We start from the raw sequence: 24,898 nt of genomic DNA on the forward strand, positions 1-24,898 counted from the left end.
GTGATTGCAGTATTCTAGTCTGCATCTCCCCAAGGTTAATACTTAAATTCTGGCCTGTTATTGGGTCCTGAGGACAGGGGTTGAGAACCACTGCTGTAAAGCATTACACCAGGGATCAGCAGATCACTGATGCCATGCAGATCTGTCAGTGTATCTGCTTGGTCGTACCTTATATGAGGAAGCTGGTACATTGTCACAGGAAGACACAATGAACTACCTCAGCGCCATGGTAGTTCATTGAAAACCACAAGCCGACAGCCACAAAGGTTACCAGATCTTGTCGTTTTCCCATTCACAGGACACTGTGAATGAGTGATGTGGGCAAAGCCCCCACTCGGCCACATTTTTTTTAAAATTGAGACAGCTAGTGGGGAAAAGAAGATCCCCTGCTAGCTGTTAGATCGGGGTGCGGCATCCTGCTCCTGCCCTGGTTCACACTTACCTACGTGACTGTTAAACAGTCCTGGGTTTGAATTCTATCCACCAGTGTGTTTTACATACCTGACTACCTACCGGTATACATCTGTACCTTCACATCTAGGTCTCTTACCTTCTGGACCCCAGCATACACACAGACGCTGCACCTGGGCTCTGGGTGCTGCGGATTTTCACGCCAGTCGGGTCATTGCCCCCTTGGCATTTCTTCGATATAGCCTCGGAGGTTCCATTTAGGCTTTTGAGTGGATGCTTGTGGGGGGCTAGTCGTGAAGCTGTTTTTTAACTATATGGATTCTCATATTTTGTCAATGAAATTTAAATGGAAAATTCTCTCTGTATGAACCCTAAAGATAGAAAGAGTTTCTGAAACGCGTCGGTTCAGCAAGATTTACTTACCTTCATTGATGGTCTTTTTTATTGTATCCATATTTATGTATGTTTGATTTGTATTTTTTTGTAATAAAATGTATTTTTCTTTATATTGTACTATTTATGTGTTAGTGCCTTTAAAATCCCATTTAGGGGAACCTTTCCTTTTTTTCTTTTCATGTTATTGGGATGTGGCACACCCATGGAGCTCACTCTTTCAGATACTTTTTCTTATCCTTTAAGCCCAACATTTACAGCGTAACGTGTCAGCGCAGTGCGCATTTAGGCCCCTTTCCCACTTGTGCGACTTTTCCTGCAACTTTGGACATCAGAGTCGCATGACAATTCATACTCAATGATTCCCAATAATAACCATTCATATCTGTACGACTTCAAAGTAGTCCCTGTACTACTTTGGTCCAACTTTGATGCAAGTTGAGGTCCATAGAACTAAAGTTTACACAGGCATTCCCTGAAATCGCGTGACTTTCAAGTTGCCGCAGTGTGAAAGGGGCCTAAAGGAGAAGTATGGCCAAAGGTATTTTGCCTGTACTTCTATGGATCACAGGAGTGAACTTTGTTCTGCACTCCTGTGACCCGTTTTCAGCCGATAGCTGGGGAAAGATCCTGACTTTACAGTTGGGATCCATAGAGATGCCTGGACCGGCAGATAGATCAGCCTCTCAATGATATGCTTAGAGCCTAAACCAGCCGCTCCCACCCCCTCCACAGCCAAGCGCTCCAGTGAGCGCTGGAGGGGCAGACCTGGAGAGTTATCAGCTTTCTGCAGCCTGAGGACCAAGAGCTGAGCAATCAGCGTTATTTGAACATTCATTTCTTGGTGTAGAGCCAGGGGGGGTTTCTCTTTTTAATGCACAGGAAATTAGCAGTCTAAGAAAAGTGAACGTTAAATGCAAGGCACATGTGTTGACCTGCATGGGTTTAGTCCCACTATAAGCCCACGTTCACATTGGGCTGATTTGGCATGCAACTTTACATGTCAAATCGAATGCTAAATTGGCAGCTATTGCCGGTAATGGCACAGTCCGAATCGGTGCAGCGCCACATCTATTCTGAAAAGTAGTTTCTATACTACTTTTGGCGACTTGACTTTTGGATGATTTGACTAGACATCTGTGCATGAACCCACACAGATGTCTGTCAAATGGCCTCCGAAGTCAGACTGCATTGCCGATTTGAAATCATGTGAGTTCAGCTGAACAAGCACAATTTCAAACCTGCGTCAGTGTGAACCTGGGCTAAAGGAGTAGTTCACCTTTGGAACATGTTCCACCCGATTTTAGGGTGGAGCATGTAACATGTGCCAGCATTAGAGGCGCATAATTTTGGCTAAAATGAGAATCACAATTTTTTTTGCTTAGAATAAAGATCACGATTCTCGACGTAACATCATCTTTCACATTATACAAAAATATTTGGCTAAGTTTACTGTTTAGTTTTTTTTAAATTAAAAGTGTACATTTTCCCAAAAAATTGCTTTTGGAAGTCCGCTGCACAAATACAGTGTGACATGAAATAGTAGATCTCTGCTAAGAAAATATATATAATGTTTGTGGGTTCTAAGTACTTTTCTAGCACAAAAAAAAATGATGATTTTAACTTGTAAGCAACAAGTGTGAGAAAAAAGCTTGGTTTTTAAGTAGTTAAACTGCCTTTGGCTGCCTTTTTCTTTTTTTTTTTTTTACAGCTCTGAGCGGAGAATGGCTCTGTACTTGTTACATGAATCGTGGAAATGCCAGACTAAGATCGGGAGAGCTGAATTGAGATTGCAATATTTTTTTTTTTAAGGATTAACCACTTGCTTACTGGGCACTTAAACCCTGCTCCTATCTAGAAAAATTTTCAGCTTTCAGCGCTGACACACTTTGAATGACAATTGCGCGGTCATACAACACTGTACCCAAATGAAATTTTTATCCCCACAAATAGAGCTTTCTTTTAGTGGTATTTGATCACCTCTGCAGTTTTTATTTTTTGTTAAAAAAATGTAAAAAGACTGAATTTAGAAAAAAAAATAATATTTTTTTTATATATTTTGTTATAAAAAATTTAAAACAGGTAATTTTTCTCCTTCATTGATGTACGCTGATGAGGCGGCACTGATGGGTGGCAGTGATGGGCACTGATCAGTTACACTGATAGGCAGCACTGCTAGGTGGCACTGATTGGCACTACTGGTGGCCATTGATTGGTGGCACTTGTGGGCACTGTTAGGTGGCAATGGCAGGTGGCACAGATGAGGCAGATGTGCCTCTTCCACTTCGGGACCGATGTCCCTTGCAGCTGAGCCGGTGATCGGCTTTTTTTTCTACTCATGCTATCAGCATGAGTAGAACAAAAAAAAGATTACCGATCTTTTGTTTACATCATGTGATCAGCTGACAGCTGATCACATGGTAAGGGGCCGGGACCGGCCCCTTACTCGGATCGGTGATCACCTGAGTCTCAGTGACTTGGTGATCACAGCGCGCCCTGTAGGGCGCGTGCACAGGGGAGGCCGTCATATGACGGCCTCCCAGAAATTCAGGTCCGCGCTGTGGCCGTCATTCGGCCATAGCGCGGATTTCAAGTGGTTAATCCTGTAGTCTGATGCGCCCTCCTGTTTTGTTTTTTGGTTTTAGTGTATCCAGACCTCCTCAGTCATAAGAGGGCAGCAAGGTGTGGCATGCCCATTAAAGTCAGGATGGGAATCTAGGCAACTGCCACCTCTGGGGACCATTCTCAAGCACAGGGGGTTTTGTGTTTGTTTGGTCTTCTCCCTGCACTCACTGTCATCATTTGAAAACAGTGCAGCCTTGCAGGGCTCAGCCCGCACGGCCGCATCATTCATTCACAGTTTCCTGTGAATGAATGTCTACAAGTACTGTCAGCCATTGATCTTCCTTCTCTCAAGTAACTGCCTGCCTGTATCAGAGTCTGCAGGAGCCCAAACATTGCATGATTATGGGTTCAGTTCTCTACAGCCTCCTTAAAAATTCATAAATGCACTTTTTTTTTTTTTTTTTTTAACCTGCAAAAAACATGCTTTGTGAACTTATCCTTTAAAGTTGAACTCCAGCTAACACTTCTTTTAAGAAGTTACAGGAACAGGTTTTTTTCTTCTTCCTTTTTTGAATAAAGGTTTTAGATAAATTAATAAAAGCTGACCATTGTAAGCACCCCTCTCAGTGTTAAATGGTTGGTCTCAACCCTCTAAGACCCCATTAACACTTGGGCGACTTGTCGTGCAACTTTGTACATCAAAGTCGCATGACAAGTTAAACCCTATATTTTCCAATGTTAACCATTCATATATGTGCAACTTAAAGTCATAGCGACTTCAAAGTAGTTGATTCACTACTTTGATCCGACTTTCATGCAACTTGAGGGCCATAGACTTCAATGTTAACCTTCAAAGGTTTCAAAAAGTCATAACTGAATGTTTTACATGCTACAGCGGGTCTGACTTTGCAGAGGGACAACAAGTCACATCCATTCAAAGTTGCACTCCAAACTCATGCAACTTTGGAGTCGTACAAGTGTGAATGGAGCCTCACTGCCAGTTTTGTTGATTAGCTTGGCTTGTCAATAGAAGTTAAAAAATACCAGACTTTTAGGCTAGGGGTACACATCTGTGTGTGAGGTAGGACTACATGCAAAATCACATGTTTTCCCAACCCGCAGGCGAAATGCGATGCTCCTTAGCAGAGACATGGAGGTGGCATTAATTGCATTCAGAAACGTGGCACATTTTTAGGTGTGTGAGACCGCAAGATGTTGCAGCACCATGTGGTTCCATGTAGCTGCGTTTGTTAAAAAAAAAAAAAAAAAAAGATCAGACTTTTTTCCGCATGTTTTCTGCAGGTACAACACCCCATTCAAATGAATGGGCTTCGGTGCCTATGCAAATGTGACATGCAGGACCTGCACAAGTGTGAACAGTTGGGGAAAGAATAGGATAAAATTAAGATGGAAGATTAACAATTAATTACATAAAATATCATTCCTAATTTTTTTGTGGATTATCTCCATTATGTTGGTGAATAACATGTTCAACGGGAATGGTGATGTGTGTGACTCAGTGCACTTTCTGCGCCATGCATAGGTTCCTTGAACAACCGTTCAAGGTTGAATTCTGCTGTACGAAATGTGGGCAAGTTGTTACAGTGGAAATGAAAACTCAGTTCCTGAATCTAAGGAAGCAGTTTGCAACAATACAAAGCATTTCTAACCTGAAGGGGAGTTTGATCCGTACCCGACAGATGCTGACTGGGCCAGTATAAAGGAAGGTAGAGATATGGAGGTGCGGGCACCAGAGGAGGGTAGTGAGAAGATGGGGTAGAGGGAAAAGGGTTGGGCTAGTTGTGAGCTGGCATTCCAAAAAGGAAACCCAGTTGCGTGATGTTGGGCATATCAGTTCAGAAGTAGCATTGCTAGAGCAGTGTACCTCCTTTAGCTGCCTGGTGGAACAACAGAAACGCATAGTCAGATACTGGTGGTAGGGGACTCAGGTTTTTAGGAGGACAGATAGGGCAATATGTCATAAAGACCATGATCACCGAACACTATGTTTATTGGTCGCTCAGGTTCGGCACGTTGCAGATTGGGTGGTCAGATTGCTGGGTGGGGCTGGGGAGGACCCAGCTGTCATGGTACATATTGGTACAAATGACAAAGTCTGAGGAAGATGGAACATCCTAAAAAACTATTTCAGGGTCTAAGGTGCTATATCAAAGAAAAGGACCTCCGAGGCAATATTTTCAGAAATACTACCTATACCTCAAGCCACACTATAGAGGCAGCAAAAGCTTAGGAACTTAACAAGTAGCTGAGGAATTGGTGCAGAAAGTAGGGGTTTGGGTTCATGGAGAACTGGGCTGACTTTTTTAGTTGGTTACCAGCTCTATAGCAGAGAAGGACTACACCTAAATGGGGAGGGTGTAGCTCTGTTGGTGGAAAAGATGGCCAGAACGTTGGAGAAAACTAGGTGGTGGTGGGGGGATCAGTGGAAACTATACCAGGTCGTGAGCTAGGGTCAGAGGGTGCTATTGTAGGCAATGTTGGTAGTGTAAATAGAGTATATAAGACAAGGTAGGCTGGCAGAATCCTATTACAGCCTCAGAACAAACAAGGAGAAAATAATATGTGAATGTACAAAATTAAAATACTTTGAAGAAGAAAAGATCTTGAACTACTGATGCATGAGGAGGATTTCAACTTGGTGGGAATATCAGGAACCTGGTTTGACAGCTCTCATGACTGGCTTGCAACTGTCCAGAAGTACTTCCTGTATCGGAGGGACAGAGTAGGTAAAAGAGTGGTAGGGGTGTGCCTGAATGTCGAGTGTGATTTGCTAGTAAATACGAGGGTGCGTTTGCTACCGTGGCAAGGGAGGAGGTGGCTGAAACTTCAAAGGGTAAATTTATAGTGGGTATATGCTACAAGCCCCCTAACCTGAAGGATAAAATGGAGACCAATCTACTCTCAGTTCAGAATGGCGGCAAGACAGGACAATGTTGTTATCATGGGGGACTTCAGATGGAATCATTCCACTCATCTGAGGCTCGTCATTTCTTGAATGTTTTGCAGGACAATTTCATGTGTCAGTTAGTTGATGCCCAAACTAGAAATAATGCTCTATAAAGGAAATTTCTGTGCTAACTAAGTGAAAAAAGTGCAGCTGCTTGTGTAAACCTAAATACAAAAAAAGTTCAAAAACATATATCCCTGAAAAACAAGCGCGCAACCATTAATTAATCAGTGAAGATGATTAAACACAACCATACAAACTCATATATATATATATATATATATATATATATATATATATATATATATATATATATATATATATATATATATATATATATATATATATATATTATAAATAAAATGTATATAATATAGTATTGTGCAAAAGTGATAATAAAGTAAAAAAAAAATGCTACCAAAAAATGCCCATGTGAACAGTGGTGTGCACCATCAACCTGTTACAAGGACCTAAAGCAAAAGTATTCTGATATATACAAAATCCATTAAGGTGAGTGTATCTAATGCTGCGTACACACGATCGGACTTTACGGCATACTTGGTCTGGCGTACCGGATTTCATCAGACAATTTGATCGTGTGTGGGCACCAGCGGACTTTGTTTTCTCAAAAGTTTGAGGGACTTAGATTTGAAACATGTTTCAAATCTATCCGACGGACTCGAGTCCGGTCGAAAAGTCCGCTCGTCTGTATGCTAGTCGGACGGACAAAAACCGACGCTAGGGCAGCTATTGGCTACTGGCTATGAACTTCCCTGTTTTAGTCCGGTCGTACGTCATCACGTACAAATCCATCGGACTTTGGTTGATCGTGTGTAGGCAAGTCCGTCGAAAAGTCCGCCGGGCAAAGTATGCCGTAAAGTCCGGTCGTGTGTACGCGGCATAAGTGATCAAAAATATATAAGCAAAGTCCATAAAAATTACGACAATGTGAGTATGGAGAAACTCAGTAATCAGGAGAGATGGAAGACAATCCAGGGATCGTGATTACAATCACCCTCAACGACCGAAGCTAACTCCTCTCTCCTTTTGGAATCCACACACAGGAACAGTTATAATCACCCTTGACTCAGATCTTATCTCATGGATGATCTCAGCGGTTAACACTCAAGGGAGATAAGAAAAAAGCTCCATAGTGCAGATAAACTTTGAAAAGGGGTTTTTTATTCCAAAAAACTTCACAGCAGCTCACAGCAATTTAAAAAACTTTGGTAAAACTTCACAGCAAATGTTCACAGCAAGCTAACAATCTAGCAATCATAATATGGAGCTTTTTTCTTATCTCCCTTGAGTGTTAGCCCCCGTCCTCAGTACACAGCCCCCCATCCAGTATACAGCCCCCTCACTGTGCACTGCCCCCCTGCACTCCCAGGAGACCCCCAATCTCCTGGGACAGCACTGCCAGCCCCTTCTACAGTGCTCCTCCTGTGTCACTCATTTTGTAAAACTAAGCTTCCATATACCTCATTAGCTCAGTTTTTTTTTTTCACTGACCTGGTCACATGACTGCTCTCCTCTGATGTTACATAGATGGTCATGTGACCGCTCTCCTCCAATCTAAAGCTACACCCAGAGTAGGAGCGGGAGGAGGAGAGCAGTCAGAAAAAAACTGAGATATTGAGATACTTAGAGGCTTCATTTTACAATAACGCTGACAAAGGAGGAGCAGTGTATGAGAAGGGGCTGGCAAGTGATTTTTTTTCTCAACTTTAGACTATGCAGGCAGCGCCGTCCCAGAACCAGGAGAGGTGAGGTGGCTGGCCTGGCACACCCCCAATGGGTTGCTCCAGGGGGGAACCGCCTGATCCCTGCCCCCTGTTGGTTAAACATATTATCGGCGTATAACACGCAGGAACTGTTTACCCTCTGTTTTCAGGGGAAAAAAGTGCATTATACGATATATAAACAAATAGATCCCCGTTCTGTCAGGGGTATAAAGAGGGATCTGCTGTTCCTAGTGATCAGGAACAGCGATCTCTCTCTACTCCCTGTCAGTCCACTCCCCCTACAGTTATTTTTTTTTTTTTTTTTTTAATAAATTTTTATTAAAGGAAATAAGTACAAAAATAAACAGTTATGTCACAAACTGAGTACAAACATTATGAAGAAGCAAAGTCATTTTCAATACTCGGAAATTTACAATGAGTTTCCAGAAGCCAGAGAAACATTAACCAGTTCTGTGTATTCAAAAGGGAGGGTGAGAATTAATGTAGTGGTTGAGTAGAAAAGAGGCTTCTTTCAATGTAAACATAGAACTCAAAATATAAGGTCAAGGTGAAAAATCTTGCTTCAATTAGAAAAGAGAAAAAAAAAAAATGATAAAGCAAGCAGAAAACATGGAATACATAAAATTAGATAGTAGAAGAGAAAATAAAAAGAGAGAAAAGGGATAGTGAATAGAATAGAAAGTAAGATGGGAAGGGAGAGGGTAAGGAGGGGGGGGGGGGTGCTGGCATTCATGTACAAAATGTTGAGTTATCAAAATTTTTTTGGGGCAGTGATGTATAAATAATAAATTTATGAGATTTGCACTATGATATCCTTATATAAGGGGGTGGACTGAAATATTATCCAAGGGGCCCAAGTGGCTGAGTGTTTTTCTGAAGTGCCTTTGATGTTATGAGTAGTGCTCTCCATTAGTTGAACTTCATCAACCTTCTGCAGCCAGGACCTAATAGGCGGAATTGTCGCTTGGCCCCAAAAGGCGGGTATTAAGGCTTTGGCTGTGTTCAAAAGGTGAGGAATGAGTGAACGTTTATATGAGCCTATGGAGGTTTTAGAGGCATGGAAAAGGATAGTCCATGGGTTCATGGGTAGGTTGACCTCCGAAATCTGTGAGATCAAATTGCAGATGGCTATCCAATAGGGGCGAATGAGTGGGCAAAACCACCAGATATGTGCATGAGTGGCTTTGTTCCCACAGTTCCTCCAGCACGATGGGGAACTGGCAGGGAACATTTGGTGAAGTCTAACAGGGGTGTAATGCCACCTAGTGAGTAGTTTATAATTGACCTCTGCCATTTTAGAAGCAAGGGAGGAGGTGTGGGCCAGTTGTAAGATCCTATCCTTTAGATTGTCTGAAATGGGAGAATCCAGATCAGCCTCCCACTTCGCCAGGAAGGGTGGGAACCCAGGGTTTTGGAGGGCAACAATAGCTCTATAAAATAGAGAAATGCTATGTAAGGGAGGGTCTTTTGGGTAGAATATTTCTTCTATTCGATTTAGGTCTTGCAAACTTCTAAGTGGGTGGGGGAGAGAGCTCAAGAAACATTGCAATTGATGGTATCTCCATTTGTCGAGAAACGAGGCAGGTTTGGGGTCAATAATCAAATGTAATGGTTTTAGTGTGTTGCCACGGAGGACATGATGTAGTAAGAGAGGTTCTCTCGGTCTCCAAGATTGGAAACCGGTATCTAATAAGCCTGGTAGAAAATATTTGTGATTAAGGAGAGGTGTTAAAGGAGAGTTATACCCCCATGAGAATTTTTTATGTAGGGCGTCCCATATATCTAGTGAGGATATAGTGAGTGTTGAGGTGGATCGGTCAAGATTTCTGTAGGAGCGGGGTATCCAAGGGACCACTGAGAGATCAGCGCCGCTCAAAAGGTATTCAAGTTGAACCCATAATTTTGAGTCAAGGGCATACTTCCAATCGGCCACCCTAGAAAGTACAACCGCCTGATAATATGCCTTAAAATTAGGTAGTGCCAATCCCCCGGATACCTTGGGGCGAAATAATATTTCTCTAGATATCCTGGGGTGACTGTTCCTCCAAACAAACCGGGAGATCATAGTTTGTAAAATAGTAAAGAACCCCGCTGGAACCCCTAGTGGGAGCATTTGGAAAAGAAAGAGTATGCGGGGCAATATGTTCATTTTAATAATATTTACTTTACCTAACCAGGTGTGAGATAAACTAGACCATTTTCGTAAATCTTCCCTAATCCTGTTAAGCAGGGGGATGTAGTTATGCCGGAAAAGGGAATGGAGATTGGGGGTGAGATAGATACCTAGATATTTCATATGTTTTGGTTCCCATTTAAAGGGAAAGAGAGGTTTCAGGGAAGTCACCTCGGATTGGGGGAAGTTAATGTTCAAAATTTCCGACTTGGATAGGTTAATTTTGAAGTTAGAGATTGACTGAAAGGTGGAGAATGCCGACATTAGGTTAGGTATTGAGATGCGGGGTTGCTGAATAAAAAATAGTATGTCGTCAGCATATGCTGCGTATTTATGGGAGCTTTTACCAACTCGAATGCCCCGAATATCAATATTGTTCCTAATTGTCGCTAAAAAAGGTTCCAAGGTAATAGCAAAAAGGAGGGGGGACAGGGGGCATCCCTGTCTTGTACCATTATGTAAAGCAAAAGAGTCGCTCAACGTCCCATTAATTCTGATTTGTGCTGTGGGGTTAGAGTATAGGGATAAAATACGGTAGAACATCTTAGGACCCAATCCGAAATGTCTCAATGTCATTCTAAGATAGTCCCAATCCACCCTATCAAACGCTTTTTCAGCATCAGTAGAAAGGAGTAGGGTGGGCTGGGCGCTTCTCTGAACATACTGAATTAGGGAAATCGCTCTGAGGGAATTGTCTTTTGCTTCTCTATTGGGAATGAAACCTGATTGGTCTTTGGAGATCCAGTTTGGTAGTAGTCCCCCTACAGTTATAAACAACTCCCTAGGGAACACTTAACCCCTTGATTGCCTCCTAATGTTAACCCCTTCCCTGCCAGTGACATTTATACAGTAATCAATGGCTATTTTTAGCTCTGAACGCTGTATAAATGTCAGTTATCTAAAAAAAAGTGTCCGATCTGTTCCCCGCAATGTCGTAGTCCTGCTTAAAATCGTTGATCGCCGCCATTACTAATAAAAAAAAATAAAAATACCATAAATCTTTTCCCTTTTTTGTAGACGCTATAACTTTTGCGCAAACCAATTAATATACACCATTGCAATTATTTTTTATTTATTTATTTTTTTTCTTGCCAAAAATATGTAAAGAATACATATTGGCCTAAACTGATGAAGATTTTTTTTTTTTAGCTTACTTTTTTGATGTTTGTTATAGCAAAAAGTAAAAAATAGTGTTTTGTTTTTTTTTTTTTTTTTTTTTGTTTTTTTCAAAATTGTCGCTATTTTTTTGTTTATAGCACAAAAAATAAAAACCTGCAGAGGTGATCAAATGCCACCAAAAAGAAAGCTCTATTTGTGGGAAAAAAAGGACAAATTTTGTTTGGGTACAACATCGCACAAACGCGAAATTGTCAGTTAAAGCGATGCAGTGCCGTATCACAAAAAATGGCTTGGTCATTAAGGGGGCAAATCCTTCTGGACCTTAAGTGGTTAATCACCAGTGTTTTTTTTTGTTTTTTGCACTATAAATGAAAAAAGACCAAAAATTTTGTATTTGCAATTTTCTTAGTTTCTGTTATAAAATCTTGCAAGTTAGTAATTTTTCTTCATAAATTTTGGCCAAAATGTATACTGCTACATATCTTTGGTAAAAATAACTCAAATAAGTGCATAATATTTGGTCTTTGTGAACGTTAATCTACAAGCTATGGTGCCAATCATTGAAAATTGATCACACCTGATGTACTGACAAGGCCCATCTCATTTCTTGACACCCTATCAAGCCAGGACAGTGCAAATACCCCCCAAATGTATTTTCTCAAAACGTCTTTCAGGACAGCACCTGGAGAGAGCGTAGCTCCACCCAACTTCCCAGGAAACACTGTGATTGATGCCTTTTAGGGCCGCCCACTTCCACCATGGCCTCAGTTGTAGTGTTTCCTCCGCCTTGGTGGAAGCGCTGCAAGAAGCTAGGGGTGTGCTGCGCTCTCTCCAGGCAGAGGTCCTGTATATGAGAGCATGGCATACCTTACATATTTTGTTTTCTTTTAAGACCATGGTGGTCTGTGAGGCCATCCCAGCATTCTCCTAGACGGACGGGCAATGTTCTCCAATTTTTTTTTTAGAAAAAATAGCCCATGTATTAACTGTAATAATAGAAACATGTAACAGTATATGTATGGGTGTAAAAAGCTGTACTTCCTACATGTGCATATATACGCTTATATAAGTTATAACAGCAACCAATAGCTACTAGCTACTACTGCATGTAATAACTAAAGGTCATGATTTTTTATAACCTGTACATATGCTCCTTTTGACATCCCAGTCTTGCATTCAATACCTCTCGGTCTTTTGCAAGTTAGTATCTGGGTTTGCAAGGAGGCGCACTTGTAGTACCGGTACTTACCACTGGGGGCCTTGTCTATGGGATACGACCCAATATAGGTATATGAACGTATTTAATTAGTCTATGTTCTCTGTATATATTTTTAGCCTGTATCATTTTGTAGATGTATGATGCCTCTTCAATATGCTGTATATGATAATGTCTGCCAATATATGTAAGGGCGAGCGGAGATGCATAGGTCCGTGATAATTTACAGTGCAGTGTTTGGATAGATTTTTTCTATTTTCCCTTTTCTCCAATAGGGTTTATACCAGAGGGAGGGTTCTGTTTTTTGATTCCTAATGCGCCCAATCATGTCCTCCTTAGTAATGGGAGAAGGGAGGACCCAGCATGTGCGCTCGCTATATAACCTGTGAGGTGTAACAATATGGCGCCGCCTTTGAAAACGGACGAAACGCGTAAGGCGGGGCTATGCACTTACATCATTTCCGGTTACGTAGCTAGCGAGCTTGGAACGCAGCTGGACCGCACGCTGCGGGAAGGCTCTTCCTGGTATCGCATTTACACATGGTGTAGTGCTGTTTTTAGCCTAGTCCCTATGGGAATTATTTGTTTTAAATAAAGCATTTTTAAAATACATACTACACTATGGAATGGTATCTCTTCTTATGAGGACTGATCTCTGGTGATCCCCTTCTTTGATGTGGTGGCGGAGGCTGTGGTGCACAGATGATTTATCCGGATGTCCTGGGGTAGCGGATACAAGGGAAACGAGAGCCATTGCTACAGTGACTACAGGATACCATCTGTGAAGACTGCTTATGATATCCCATATTGCCTGTCACCCCTGCAGGGGTATAAGGAGCCATAGGGGGAGCACAGAAGTCACGGATCTTTCTCTGAGCACAAGAGTCACCAGACTGTTTGGAACTTTTCTGATAATAATATCTCCTTTTATAAAATGAATAATTAATTTTTTGGAGCAATTTGGACTATATATATATATATATATATATATATATATATATATATATATATATATATATATATATATATATATTTTTTTTTTTATACCAATATATTTTTTGTGGCACGTTTGCACATATGCTCAGCACCGTTGATTACCTCAGTATATATGCGGATGTTATGCTTCATTTATATTGATGGTTCTATATTTATTTACGGTTTGTTTTTATGGGATTTTGCACTGAATGATTAGTGTTTACATAGGTATATGCTTGCAGGGGGTTGGTTCAATTTATCTATCACTATAAGCATAACATTATAGTGGTTTTGTCAGCACTGGTATCTCACATATAGTTTACACACCCCCCTTAAGGGAGCGCCATTTATCCCATTCTTTATTTAAATACAAGGACGTTTTTCAAGACCACAGATAGAAATGGGTACATCCCAACTAGCAGTTGCCACCACCCGCAGTGGATAGGCAACATACCAAAAGGGCAATTAATGCGTATACACCGAAATTGCAGTAATTTAACTGATTATGAAGAACAAGCAAACATAATAATCAACAGATTTGTTGAAAAGGGATATAATAAAAAAAGAATTAGTAACACTAAAAGAAAAAGTTAAGATGATGGACAGAAACATGTTAATTGAAGGAAAGTTGGAAAATAACATGAGGAAGAGGAACATCGACATGGCCTTTATGACGGGATACAGCAGACAATGTAAAGCCATGGAGTCCATTATAAAAAAAAAAAAACATTGGCCAGTTCTGCAATCTGATACAATTCTGAGCTCCATACTACCAAGAAAACCAAATTCCTAAAATCTATTTTCTATTGAAAGACTCCATCTTTAAGAAATAAATTGGTACCCAATGCCCTGGACCCACCAAAACAGATTAAACTATTTAAAAATCTTAAGGGATTTTTCAAGTGCGGAAAATGCCTACCATGCAGGGTCAGTAAGAAAATAAACAAAAAGATATCGAAATTCAGTTCAGCAGCTAATGGAAGGGAATATAATATCAATGAACTAATAACCTGTAATAGTACCCATGTCACCTATATAATAGAATGCCCATGCCACAAACAATATGTGGGGAGAACAACTAGACTGTGCGTTAGAATTCGAGAACATATTACCAACATAAAAAATGGGTATAATAAAAACACAGTGTCTCAAGACATTTTAGGGACCACCATGGTAAAGATCCAACTTGCATGGTCTTCTATGCCATAGACAAGATAAAAGGACCCTGGAGGGGGGAGAATAAAAGAATCAAGGTCTCACAAAACGAGACGAAATTGATTTTTCAATTAGACACTTTCCAACCGGCAGGAATGAACATCGATGTGGATCTAAACTGCTTCTTGATCAACTTCTAAGATGTATTAGTACTGGTCTTCAAAGTTTGAAAACCATCACATATCATTACCAACAAAGACATTCCATCTAAAACATAAGACAGATGTAATATGGGGTAGCCTTTAGAATACATTACATTCGACCTTTATATATGCAACATTTAATAAGTATTTTTTGATCCTCCCAATTAATTAAAGTCTAGTAATTAACTTTTGGTGCAATAATTATGACGCAGGCCTTATCAGGGCCCAAAGGACACTACTTTGAAGTTTGGAAAATATGACCCACATCAGTTACTTTTTCATTATGGAATATATTACATTCATCCCTGTATATACTAATAGATATCACTCTGATTTCTGGGACATATGGCCTCAATAGACATATTAATAAAATGTTGTTGGCATGGCCTACTAAATCTCGAAAGATTGTAACCTAGGAACATATAATATAGAATATATTACATTCAATCTTAAATTAGCACTATGGAATATATAATATACTGTATGTTCAGCTAAAAGTGTTCTGATTCTGCCACATTAGAACACTTCTTTCATTTTTTTTTCACTTTTCTGGGCCTATCTAGACCCTAAAACAACCGCCAAACGCTAAACGTAAAAACATCTGATCTATAAATTACATCTGATCTTAATACTGCTTTTATCTTGTATAAGTTTAAAGATATCTGGGTTTTCCCCTACCCACACAACCATGCCACAATTATGCCTAACCCATCACCAACCTCTATTTCCTCTCTCCCCTTCACAGTAGATGTAGATACCTCTGTTTTTATATATATATATTTTTTATTTTTACTTTTATTTTAAAAATATATTTTTCTTCTTTCCAATTTGATATTAAGTGTATTTTTACATCAGTTTTTACTTCAAGTTTTTCACATTATGGAATAAATTAAGATATGTATGGTTAATGTTGTGTATATGCCGACAGAATATGCTCAGATTAGTAGTATGCGATGACCCCTAATCTAATGCCATGTGGGGATACAAATTGGAAATACAAAGCCCTTACTAGTCACAAAGGACCATTATCGTCTATGTGCAAACATCTATATGTACTTTAAAATGGCAATGGATGGTTTATTTATTCCTAAGCACCCTAGCTATTTACCTTTTTGCTTTTAACATTGTAACAAATGTGGCCGTTATGTTTACACAGACGCTATTTCCAATACACCCATGGTACGGAAAAATCCTGTTTATTTAAGCATTACGGGCTTTGGTCTCCATTATCTCAACCAAACTGGCCACCGGCATCACAAATTTGTACATGGGCGCATTGGGAGCACCGCGGGCTATATAAGGACGAGAGGTGTAGCAAGATGGACGTTCCTGTTGACGAAACGCGTATTACAGGGTTACGAACGTCTTCGCGTCACTCCCGGGCAAACAAAAATAGGATTCTGACAGCATCCATTCATCTATGTTTACATGCTTTTAACAAACTGTGTAAAATTAGTATATTTCTCATTGATTAAATAAATATACTATAAATACGGAATTACGCTATGGGCATCCCTTTTCTCCTATACGTGATAAAACGTCTCCAACAACATTTAAAGTAAAGACCAGGGCTACCAAGGATTGCTGCACAGTGGCAGATACTGTGACCGTGCAGTACCCCTGGGGGGGGGGGGTGAGTTTTTCTGGTGAGTGCATTCACAATAAGAGCACGAATAAGGATCACCAGCTGTCGCCTACACAAGAGTTTTTTTAAAAAAACAACTTTTATAAGCACTGGACGTTTTATAAGCACAAGTCACCTTGTTTCATAAAAAGCACTGGACACTTTTTTGAGCACTAGTCACTTTATTGGGCATATTGATCCATCAGGATATGTATTTATTATAATATGTAATTTATTATTTATTGTATACCAATATTTTTTGTTTAAACGTACCAGAGGGTGCGACATTTCATTTTATTATTTTTTTTTAAAGATTTAATCACATCGGTCTGCACCATTTCTCATTTGGTCTCATTACATAATTTAGGTAATAATTTATTCACATACCTTTGTTCTACTGCACACACTATTTTGGTAACACTTTCTCGGGCAGCGGTTTACAGAGGATGTAACACATTTTGGAATTTTTTTGGTACAGGCAAGCCTTCAGTGTATTATTGTGTTTCTATCATAGTACCCACACTGAGCATATGCAGAGGGTGTAGCACCACTAAAAACGACGACGCTGTCTCTTTTCACCTACTTTGTTTTTTCTTATTCAGACTTACACACTAGGTATATAAGAATTCTCATTACATTCAACAGAGGGTGTAACATACACATATAGGTATAATTGCTTTTTGCTGAAATTTCATATAGATACTCCTTTTTAGCATTGTACTGACCGTATTCCTTATACACCCAATTCAAGTGTTGATTAACTGCAGAGGGTGCAACACAGGTTCATCACAAAATTACCCTATCAGAACAGTGCCATACCTACGTTCTATTTATATTTAACTTCAGATGCAAAAAGATCATTCAATTCGAGGGAACTTAAGGCAATTTGGATAGGGTTCCTTTGGTTCCAGGAAGAGATCAGGGACCAAAATGTTCAGATCCTGTGCGACAACGCCACGGCGATCGCCTATGTAGCAAAGCAGGGAGGTACCAATAGCAGGGTGCTCTTGACCTTGGCTCGGGAGATCCTAAGCTGGGCAGAGGAGAATCTGGCATCTCTGTCTACATCTGAAGGGCAGTTTGAACTGGATGACAGACTTCCTGAGCAGGAAGAGAATTTACGAATCGGAGTGGAGTCTAAATTCTGAAGTTTTTCAGATGGTGGTAAACAGGTGGGGCAGTCCACAGGACGACCTGTTTGTGACTCACTCAAATACGAAGCTCCAGACTTAATTTTCACTGAACAGAAGGGATCAGGCAAGTGGTTTGGATGCTCTGGCCCAGCCGTGGGACTTCCATTTGTGTTATGCTTTTCCCCCCCTTTCCAGTTAATACCGCTGGTTCTCCAAAAAAATTCAGGAAGAATCCACAAATCTTATACTTGAGACTCCCCCTATTGCCCCAGAAGGATAATGGTTCTCAACACTTCTGAACCTGGTGGCAAAACCCCATTGGATGTTACCTCCACAGGACGATCTACTGAAGTAGGGGCCCATCCTTCATCCAAATGTAAGCCGGCTCAAGTTAGCAGCCTGCTTTCTGAGGAACGGATCCTAAAGAAGGGGTCTATCGGACAAATTTGTTTCTATGCTGCTAAAGCAGGAAAAAGTTACTAGAGATATTTATTTCAAGGTTTGAAAATGCTACAACTCCTGGTGCATGACAAAGAAGTATTTGCCGCAGGAAATAATTTCCATCTTGAAATTTGTTCAAGATGGATTGGAGAAGGGGTCGGCGGTTAGCACCTTGACGAAACAGGTGGCCACGTTATCAGTTTCTTTGGAAACACAATTATCACGAGATCCATTGATAATTGGGTTCTTTAAGGCCATGGCTAGGTCAAGACCAGCGCCTATCAAATTTTTTCCAAGTTGGGACTTGTCAGTGGTTCTGCAGGGACTAACAAGAAAACCTTTCGAACCTCTAGAGAACGTTACAGTAAGGGATTGGACTTTGAAAATGGCCCTATTGGTGGCAGTCACCTCTGCCAGAAGAGTCATGCCACGTACACACGGTCGGAATTTCCAACAGAAAAATTCCGATGGGAGCTTTTGGTCGGATATTCCGACCGTGTGTATGCCCCATCAGACTTTTTCTGTCGGAATTTCCGACGGACATAGATAGAGAACATGTTCTAAATTTTTCCGTCAGAAATGCCGACGGAGGTTATCCTGTTGGCAAGTCCGACCGTGTGTACGCAGCATTAATGAGCTGCAGGCTTTTTCCATAGTTGAACCTTTCCTAACAATATTTTCAGACCGGATAGTTCTAAAGGTAGACCCAGGCTTTCTACCTAAGGTCTCTTCCTCTTTTCATCGCTCACAAGAGGTGATTCTGCCAACGTTTTGTGCATCTCCAGCCAATCCTAAAGAGGAATGCTTCCACGCACTGGATGTAAAACAAGGTCTACTACAATACCTGGAGTTGACTGGGCAATTTAGGAAATCAAATTCCCTTTTTGTACTTTTTGCTGGGGCTCGTAAGGGAGAGCGTTCTTCCAAAAGCTAAATAGGAAGATGGCTCAGGACAGCCATTAAAGAAGCCTACAAGGCCTCAGGGCAGATACCCCCGGAGGGTATCCTGGCCCATTGAATTTGGGCAGTAGCAACATCCTGGGCTGAGAGGGCTGGCGCCTCACTCGAGCAGATCTGTAAGGCAGCAACATGGACAAGTTTCACTACGTTTATCCGGCATTATAGAGTCGACCCACTGTCAGCCTCGGAGAAATCCTTCGGCCGGAAGGTCCTACAGATGGTGGTCCCACCCTAGAGTAAGTTCTCGCTTATCCTCTCCAGGCGCTGTCCTGAAAGACATTTTGAGAAAACCTTAGTTAGACTTACCGGTGGCGGTATTTCTAGAAGTCTTTCAGGACAGCAGCTATTTCCCTCCCTAGTGGTTTCCGTTATGACTTGCAATGTTATGTTGTATGTGTATTTTTTGTTTTAAATTCTGTCTTTCAGCATGGCTGGAGCTTTCTCATTTATGACTAAGGCCATGCAGTCAAAGCCCAGACCTCAATCCAATAGAAAATCTGTGGTAAGACTTAAAGATTGCTGTTCACAAATGCAAACCATCCAACTTGAAGGAGCTGGAGCAGTTTTGCAAGAAGGAATGGGCAAAAATCCCAGTGGTAAGATGTGGCAAGCTCATAGAGACTTATCTACAAAGTATTGACTTTAGGGGGGTGAATAATTTATGCACATTGACTTTTTCTGTTATTTTGTCCCATTTGTTGTTTGCTTCACAATAAAAAAAAAAAAAAAAATCTTCAAAGTCATAGGCATGTTCTGTAAATTAACCACTTCAATACCCGCGTATAATCATATGACGTCCACAGATGGGATCTCCCATCCTGGGTGGACGTCATATGACGTCCTGGGATTCCCGGCCGTCTAGGGGACCCGGTGCGTGTGCACCCGCGATTGCCCGTTAACCGGGCCGGCATGTGGATCTGTGTGTGTAAACACACAGATCCACAGCCTGTCAGCTCTGAGGAGAGCGATCTGTGTTCCCAGAACGGAGGAACACTGATCGGTCTCCTCCCCTAGTGCGTCCCCTCCCCCTTCAGTTAGAATCATTCCCTAGGAAACATACTTAACCCCTCCCCGCCCCCTAGTGGTTAACCCCTTCACTGCCTGTCACATTTACACAGTAATCAATGCAATTTTATAGCATTGATCGCTGTATAAATGTGATTGGTCCCAAAAATGTGTCAAAAGTGTCCGATGTGTCCGCCATAATGTCGCAGTCACCAAAAAAAAAATCGCGATCGCCGCTAAAAAAATAAAAAAATATTTTTTTTTTTTTAAAAATGCCATAAATCTATCCCGTATTTTGTAGACGCTATAACTTTTGCGCAAACCAATCAATATACGCTTATTGCAATTTTTTTTTACCAAAAATATGTAGAAGAATATGTATCGGCCAAAACTGAGGAAAAAATGTGTTTTTTTTTTTTTTTTTTTAAATTGGGATATTTATTATAGCAAAAAGTAAAAAATATTGTGTTTTTTTTTTTTTTTCAAAATTGTCGTTCTTCTTTTGTTTATAGCGCAAAAAATAAAAACCGCAGAGGCGATCAAATACCACCAAAAAAAAGCTCTATTTGTGGTGAAAAAAGGACGTCTTTTTTTTTGGGTACAACGTCGCACGACCGCGCAATTGACGTTTAAAGTGCGACAGCGCTGAAAACTAAAAATTGGCCTGGGAAGGAAGGGGGTGAAATTGCCCTGTATTGAACCGGTGAAATGATGCAACTCTTCAAACAATCCATGTTAATTCCAGGTTGTGAGGCAACAAAACACAAAAAATACCAAGGGGGGGGGGAATACTTTTGCAAGGCGCTGTACTTTTGAATGTTCTGGAGTTGTAAGTGAGGTACCCCAAGTCTCTGTTCTGGGACCAATTCTGTTTAACTTGTTCATAAATGATACAGAGCTTGGTATAAATAGTTCAATCTCTGTTTGCTGACAATACATAGCTAAGCAGGGTAAAAACTTCACAACAGCATTAGGGCAGCAACTGACTATTATTTTCAGAATCGATTAGTTAGCCGACTATTGTTTAGATAAATCGGATAATAACCTTAAAAAAACTGGTGTATAACCACTTCCATACCGGGCCTATTCTGGCACTTCTCTCCTACATGTAAAAATCATCATTTTTTGCTAGAAAATTACTCAGAACCCCCAGACATCATATATGTTTTTCTTTTTACATCACACTGTATTTGCGCAGGAATTTTTCAAATGCAATTTTTTTTGGGAAAAAAAAAAAACAGTTTCATGAATGAAAAAAAAAAAAAAGATTTTTTGTATTATGTGAAAGATGATGGTAAGCTGAGTATATGGATACCTAGCATGTCACGCTTTAAAATAGCGCACACTCGTGGAATGGTGCCAAACTTTGGTACTTTAAAAATCTTCATAGGCAACGCTTTAAATTTTTTTTACAGGTTACTAGTTTAGAGTTACAGAGGAGGTCTTGGGCTAGAATTGTTGCTCTTGCTCTAATGCATGTGATGATACCTCACGTGTGATTTGAACGCCGTTTACATATGTGGGAGCGACTTACTTATGCATTCCCTTCTGTGTGCGGGGATGGGGCGCTTAAATTTTTTTTTTTTTTTTCTATTGTTTGTTTTACCCTTTTTTTTTTTTTTTTTTTTTTTTACACTTTTTATCTTTTACATTTTTATTTCTTTTTTGATCACTTTTATTCCTATTACAAGGAATGTAAACATCCCTTGTAATAAAAATAGTGTGTGACAGGTCCTCTTTATGGATAGACCCCACATCTCTCCTCCAGGCTGGGAAGACCGAGGAAAATCTTGGTCTTCCAGCCGAGTCCCTGGCATTGTTTACATCTGACGGCCTTGACGTGACATCATAACGTCGCGCCCGGGCCTCCAAGGGTCATGGAGATGACTGGGGACCATCTGGTCACCAGAAATCTTTATGACCAACTTCCGATGGCGACCGAGTCATTCTCTGACTCGATGAGCCCAGAGAAGCACCGGAGGGCGGCGGGAGGGGGGGTGTCCCCTCCCGTCACCTGTAAGAATGATCAAGCAGCTGAACTGGCACTATGATTGTTCTTACGGTGCAAATAATCTCCGGCCAAAAAAGATGATATCTGAATGATGCCTGTAGCTGCAGGCATCATTCAGATATCCCCACTCAAAGTCTAGAACATCATAAGGTTGCTTCAAGGTACTGTGGCATAAACAGGCATATTTCCCTTTTAAAAGAGAACAGTCAGCCCGAGCATCAGAATAGTAGTGGGGTGTGGGGGTTACAGAAAAAAAATTGCAGTTAATGTTCCTTTTACATGTTTAATCTAGGTGAAAACAAAAGGCTAAATTTCAGAGGATGAAACAAGACACCATCAGAGGTGCCACCTACACAGTGGACTGTGAAGACTATATACATGTGGTGGAGTTTAATCCCTTTGACTCTGTAAGTCCAGGCTCACTGATTGCCTATGGTGGAAACGATTATGTAGCTATTGCTTCTTGTAGATTTCAGGTAAGTACATTTGTCATATTGTCTTGGTAGATTTTAAATAAATAGCAAAATGTAATAACTTGCTTTTAAATCTTCTAACATCAGTATTGTGATAGATGTACAGTATAGTACATCTATTCTATTTCCATTCCGGATCCTACTGAAACAATAGGACGATGTAGTGCAATAAAAGGCTAAAATTACAAAAAAAAAAATCATTCAGCTTCTGAGAGGTTTTTTTTTTTTTTTTTTTCAAGAGTGGTTAGGGTGGATGTAATCTTGCAGTCAGCCATTTAACCACTTGCTAACCAGGCCAATTCTGACATTGCTCTCCTACATGGAAAAATCAGATTTTTTTTTTTTTTGCTAGAAAATTACATAGACCCCCCAAACATTATATATGTTTTTTTTAGCAGAGACCCTAGAGAATACAATGGCAGTCATTGCAACTTTTTATCTCACACAGTATTTGCTCAGCAATTTTTCAAACGCGTTTTTTTTTTTTTTTTTTTTTTGGGGGGGGAGTTTCATGCTTTTCAAAAACAAAAAATAACAAACAGCAAAGTTAAACCCCTTTCACACTGAGGCGCTTTGCAGGTGCTATAGCGTTAAAAATAGCGCCTGCAAAGCGCCCTGAAACAGCGGCTCCATTAACTCCAGTGTGAAAGCCTGAGAGCTTTCACACTGAAACGGTGCACTGGCAGGGCGTCAGAAAAAGTCCTGCCAGCAGCATCTTTGGAGTGCATTAGGAGCGGTGAACTCACCGCTCCTAAAGCGCCCCTGCCCATTGAAATCAATGGGCAGCGCCGCCGAACCGATGGCAAAGCGCCACTGTAGCAGCACTTTGCGGACGGTTTTAACCCCTTTTTTGGCCGTTAGCGGGGGTTAAAAGCGGTGGAATAGTGGCGCAAAAACGACGGTAAAGCGCAGCTAAAAATATCGGCGTTTTACCGCTGATGCCCGGGGCGGCTCAGTGTGAAAGGGCTCTTAGCCCAATTGCGTTAGCCCAATGTGAAAGATGAAATTACGCTGAGTTAATAGATACCTAACATGTCACGCTTCAAAATTGCACACACTCGTGGAATGGTGCCAAACTACGGTACTTAAAAATCCCCATAGGCAACGCTTTAACATATTTTACTGGTTACATGTTTAGAGTTACAGAGGAGGTCTAGGGCTAGAATTATTGCTCACTCTAACGTTCGCAGTGACACCTCACGTGTGGTTTTAACATCGTTTTCATATGTGGGCGGGACTTACGTATGTGTTCGCTTCTGCGTGTGAGCACTCAGGTAAAGGGGCACTTTAATTTATTTTATTTTTTATTGTTAATTTTACTTCAATTTTTTTAGTTTGACGCCTTTAAAAAATATATATATATATATCACTTTTATTCCTATTACAAGAAATGTAAACATCCCTTGTAATAGGAATATGGTATGATTGGTCTTCTTTACAGTGAGATGTGGGGTCAATAAGACCCCACATCTCACCTCTAGGCTGGGACAGCTGGAATTAAAAAAAAAAAAAAAATTTCGGCTTCACAGCCAAGGCAGCACTGTTTGTTTGAATACAGAGGCCGGACGTCATAACATCGCGCCCGGCCTCCGAACAATCATAGAGACTCCGGCAACCATATGGTCTGCCGGAAATCTCTATGGTAAGCATCCGGCGGGCCAGCCTATCCGTTCTCCAACTCGCCGATGGCAGCGGTGAGTCGGTAGAACCACGGGAGGGGGGGGCGTCCCCTCTCGTTGCTCGTAAGAATGACTGACCTGCCGCTATGAATCTTCTTATGGTGTAGGGAATCTCCGGCTGAAAAAGACAATATCTGAATGATGCCTGTAGCTGCAGGCATCATTCAGATATACCCGCTCAAAATCAAGGACGGCATATGGCGGTCGGGAAGTGGTTAAGGTACTGGTAATCACTTTCACCAATAGGGTAGCTTGTTTTTGCCTAGAAAAAATACTTGACAATGTGTGTTTCTCCAGGCATTAGACATTTACTCTGTGTTAAAGCTGAATTCCAGGAATTTAGCAACTTGTAAAAATTGCTGGCATGCTATGAGTTAAGTCTAGCAAGGTGCACACAACCTCCTGAACTTCTCTTTTATTTCACAGCTGACAGGTTTATGGCACTACCAGGCATTGGAGGCAGTTTTTTTTTTTTTTTTTTTTTTGGTGCAGTGCATTTCTGAAATGCAAGGAAACGCACAGATGTAAACGGAGCCTCATTGTTCTTGTGTTACTGCACCAATTTCACTTCCAGGCCCCATTCACATCTAGCATAGTGGGAGCGCACATTTTGTGTCTCTTTATTCCTGTGACATGCATAAGGCAGCCT

The 24,898-nt window shown here is 40.9% G+C and overlaps 1 protein-coding gene across 2 annotated transcripts in view; it reads left to right on the forward strand.

Annotated features, from left to right (window-relative positions):
* The window catches only part of NUP37 (nucleoporin 37), a 94,707-nt gene that overhangs the window by 1,514 nt on the left and 68,295 nt on the right, over positions 1 to 24,898 (forward strand). For both annotated transcript variants that reach the window (XM_073620318.1, XM_073620319.1), the window contains exon 2: positions 22,390 to 22,573. In XM_073620318.1, the coding sequence (XP_073476419.1) occupies positions 22,418 to 22,573 (156 nt within the window). In that variant the 5' untranslated portion in view covers positions 22,390 to 22,417. The remainder of the gene's footprint in view (positions 1 to 22,389; positions 22,574 to 24,898) is intronic.

The sequence above is a fragment of the Aquarana catesbeiana genome, linkage group LG03, assembly GCF_042186555.1.
Source record: "Aquarana catesbeiana isolate 2022-GZ linkage group LG03, ASM4218655v1, whole genome shotgun sequence".
Taxonomy (NCBI): domain Eukaryota; kingdom Metazoa; phylum Chordata; class Amphibia; order Anura; family Ranidae; genus Aquarana; species Aquarana catesbeiana.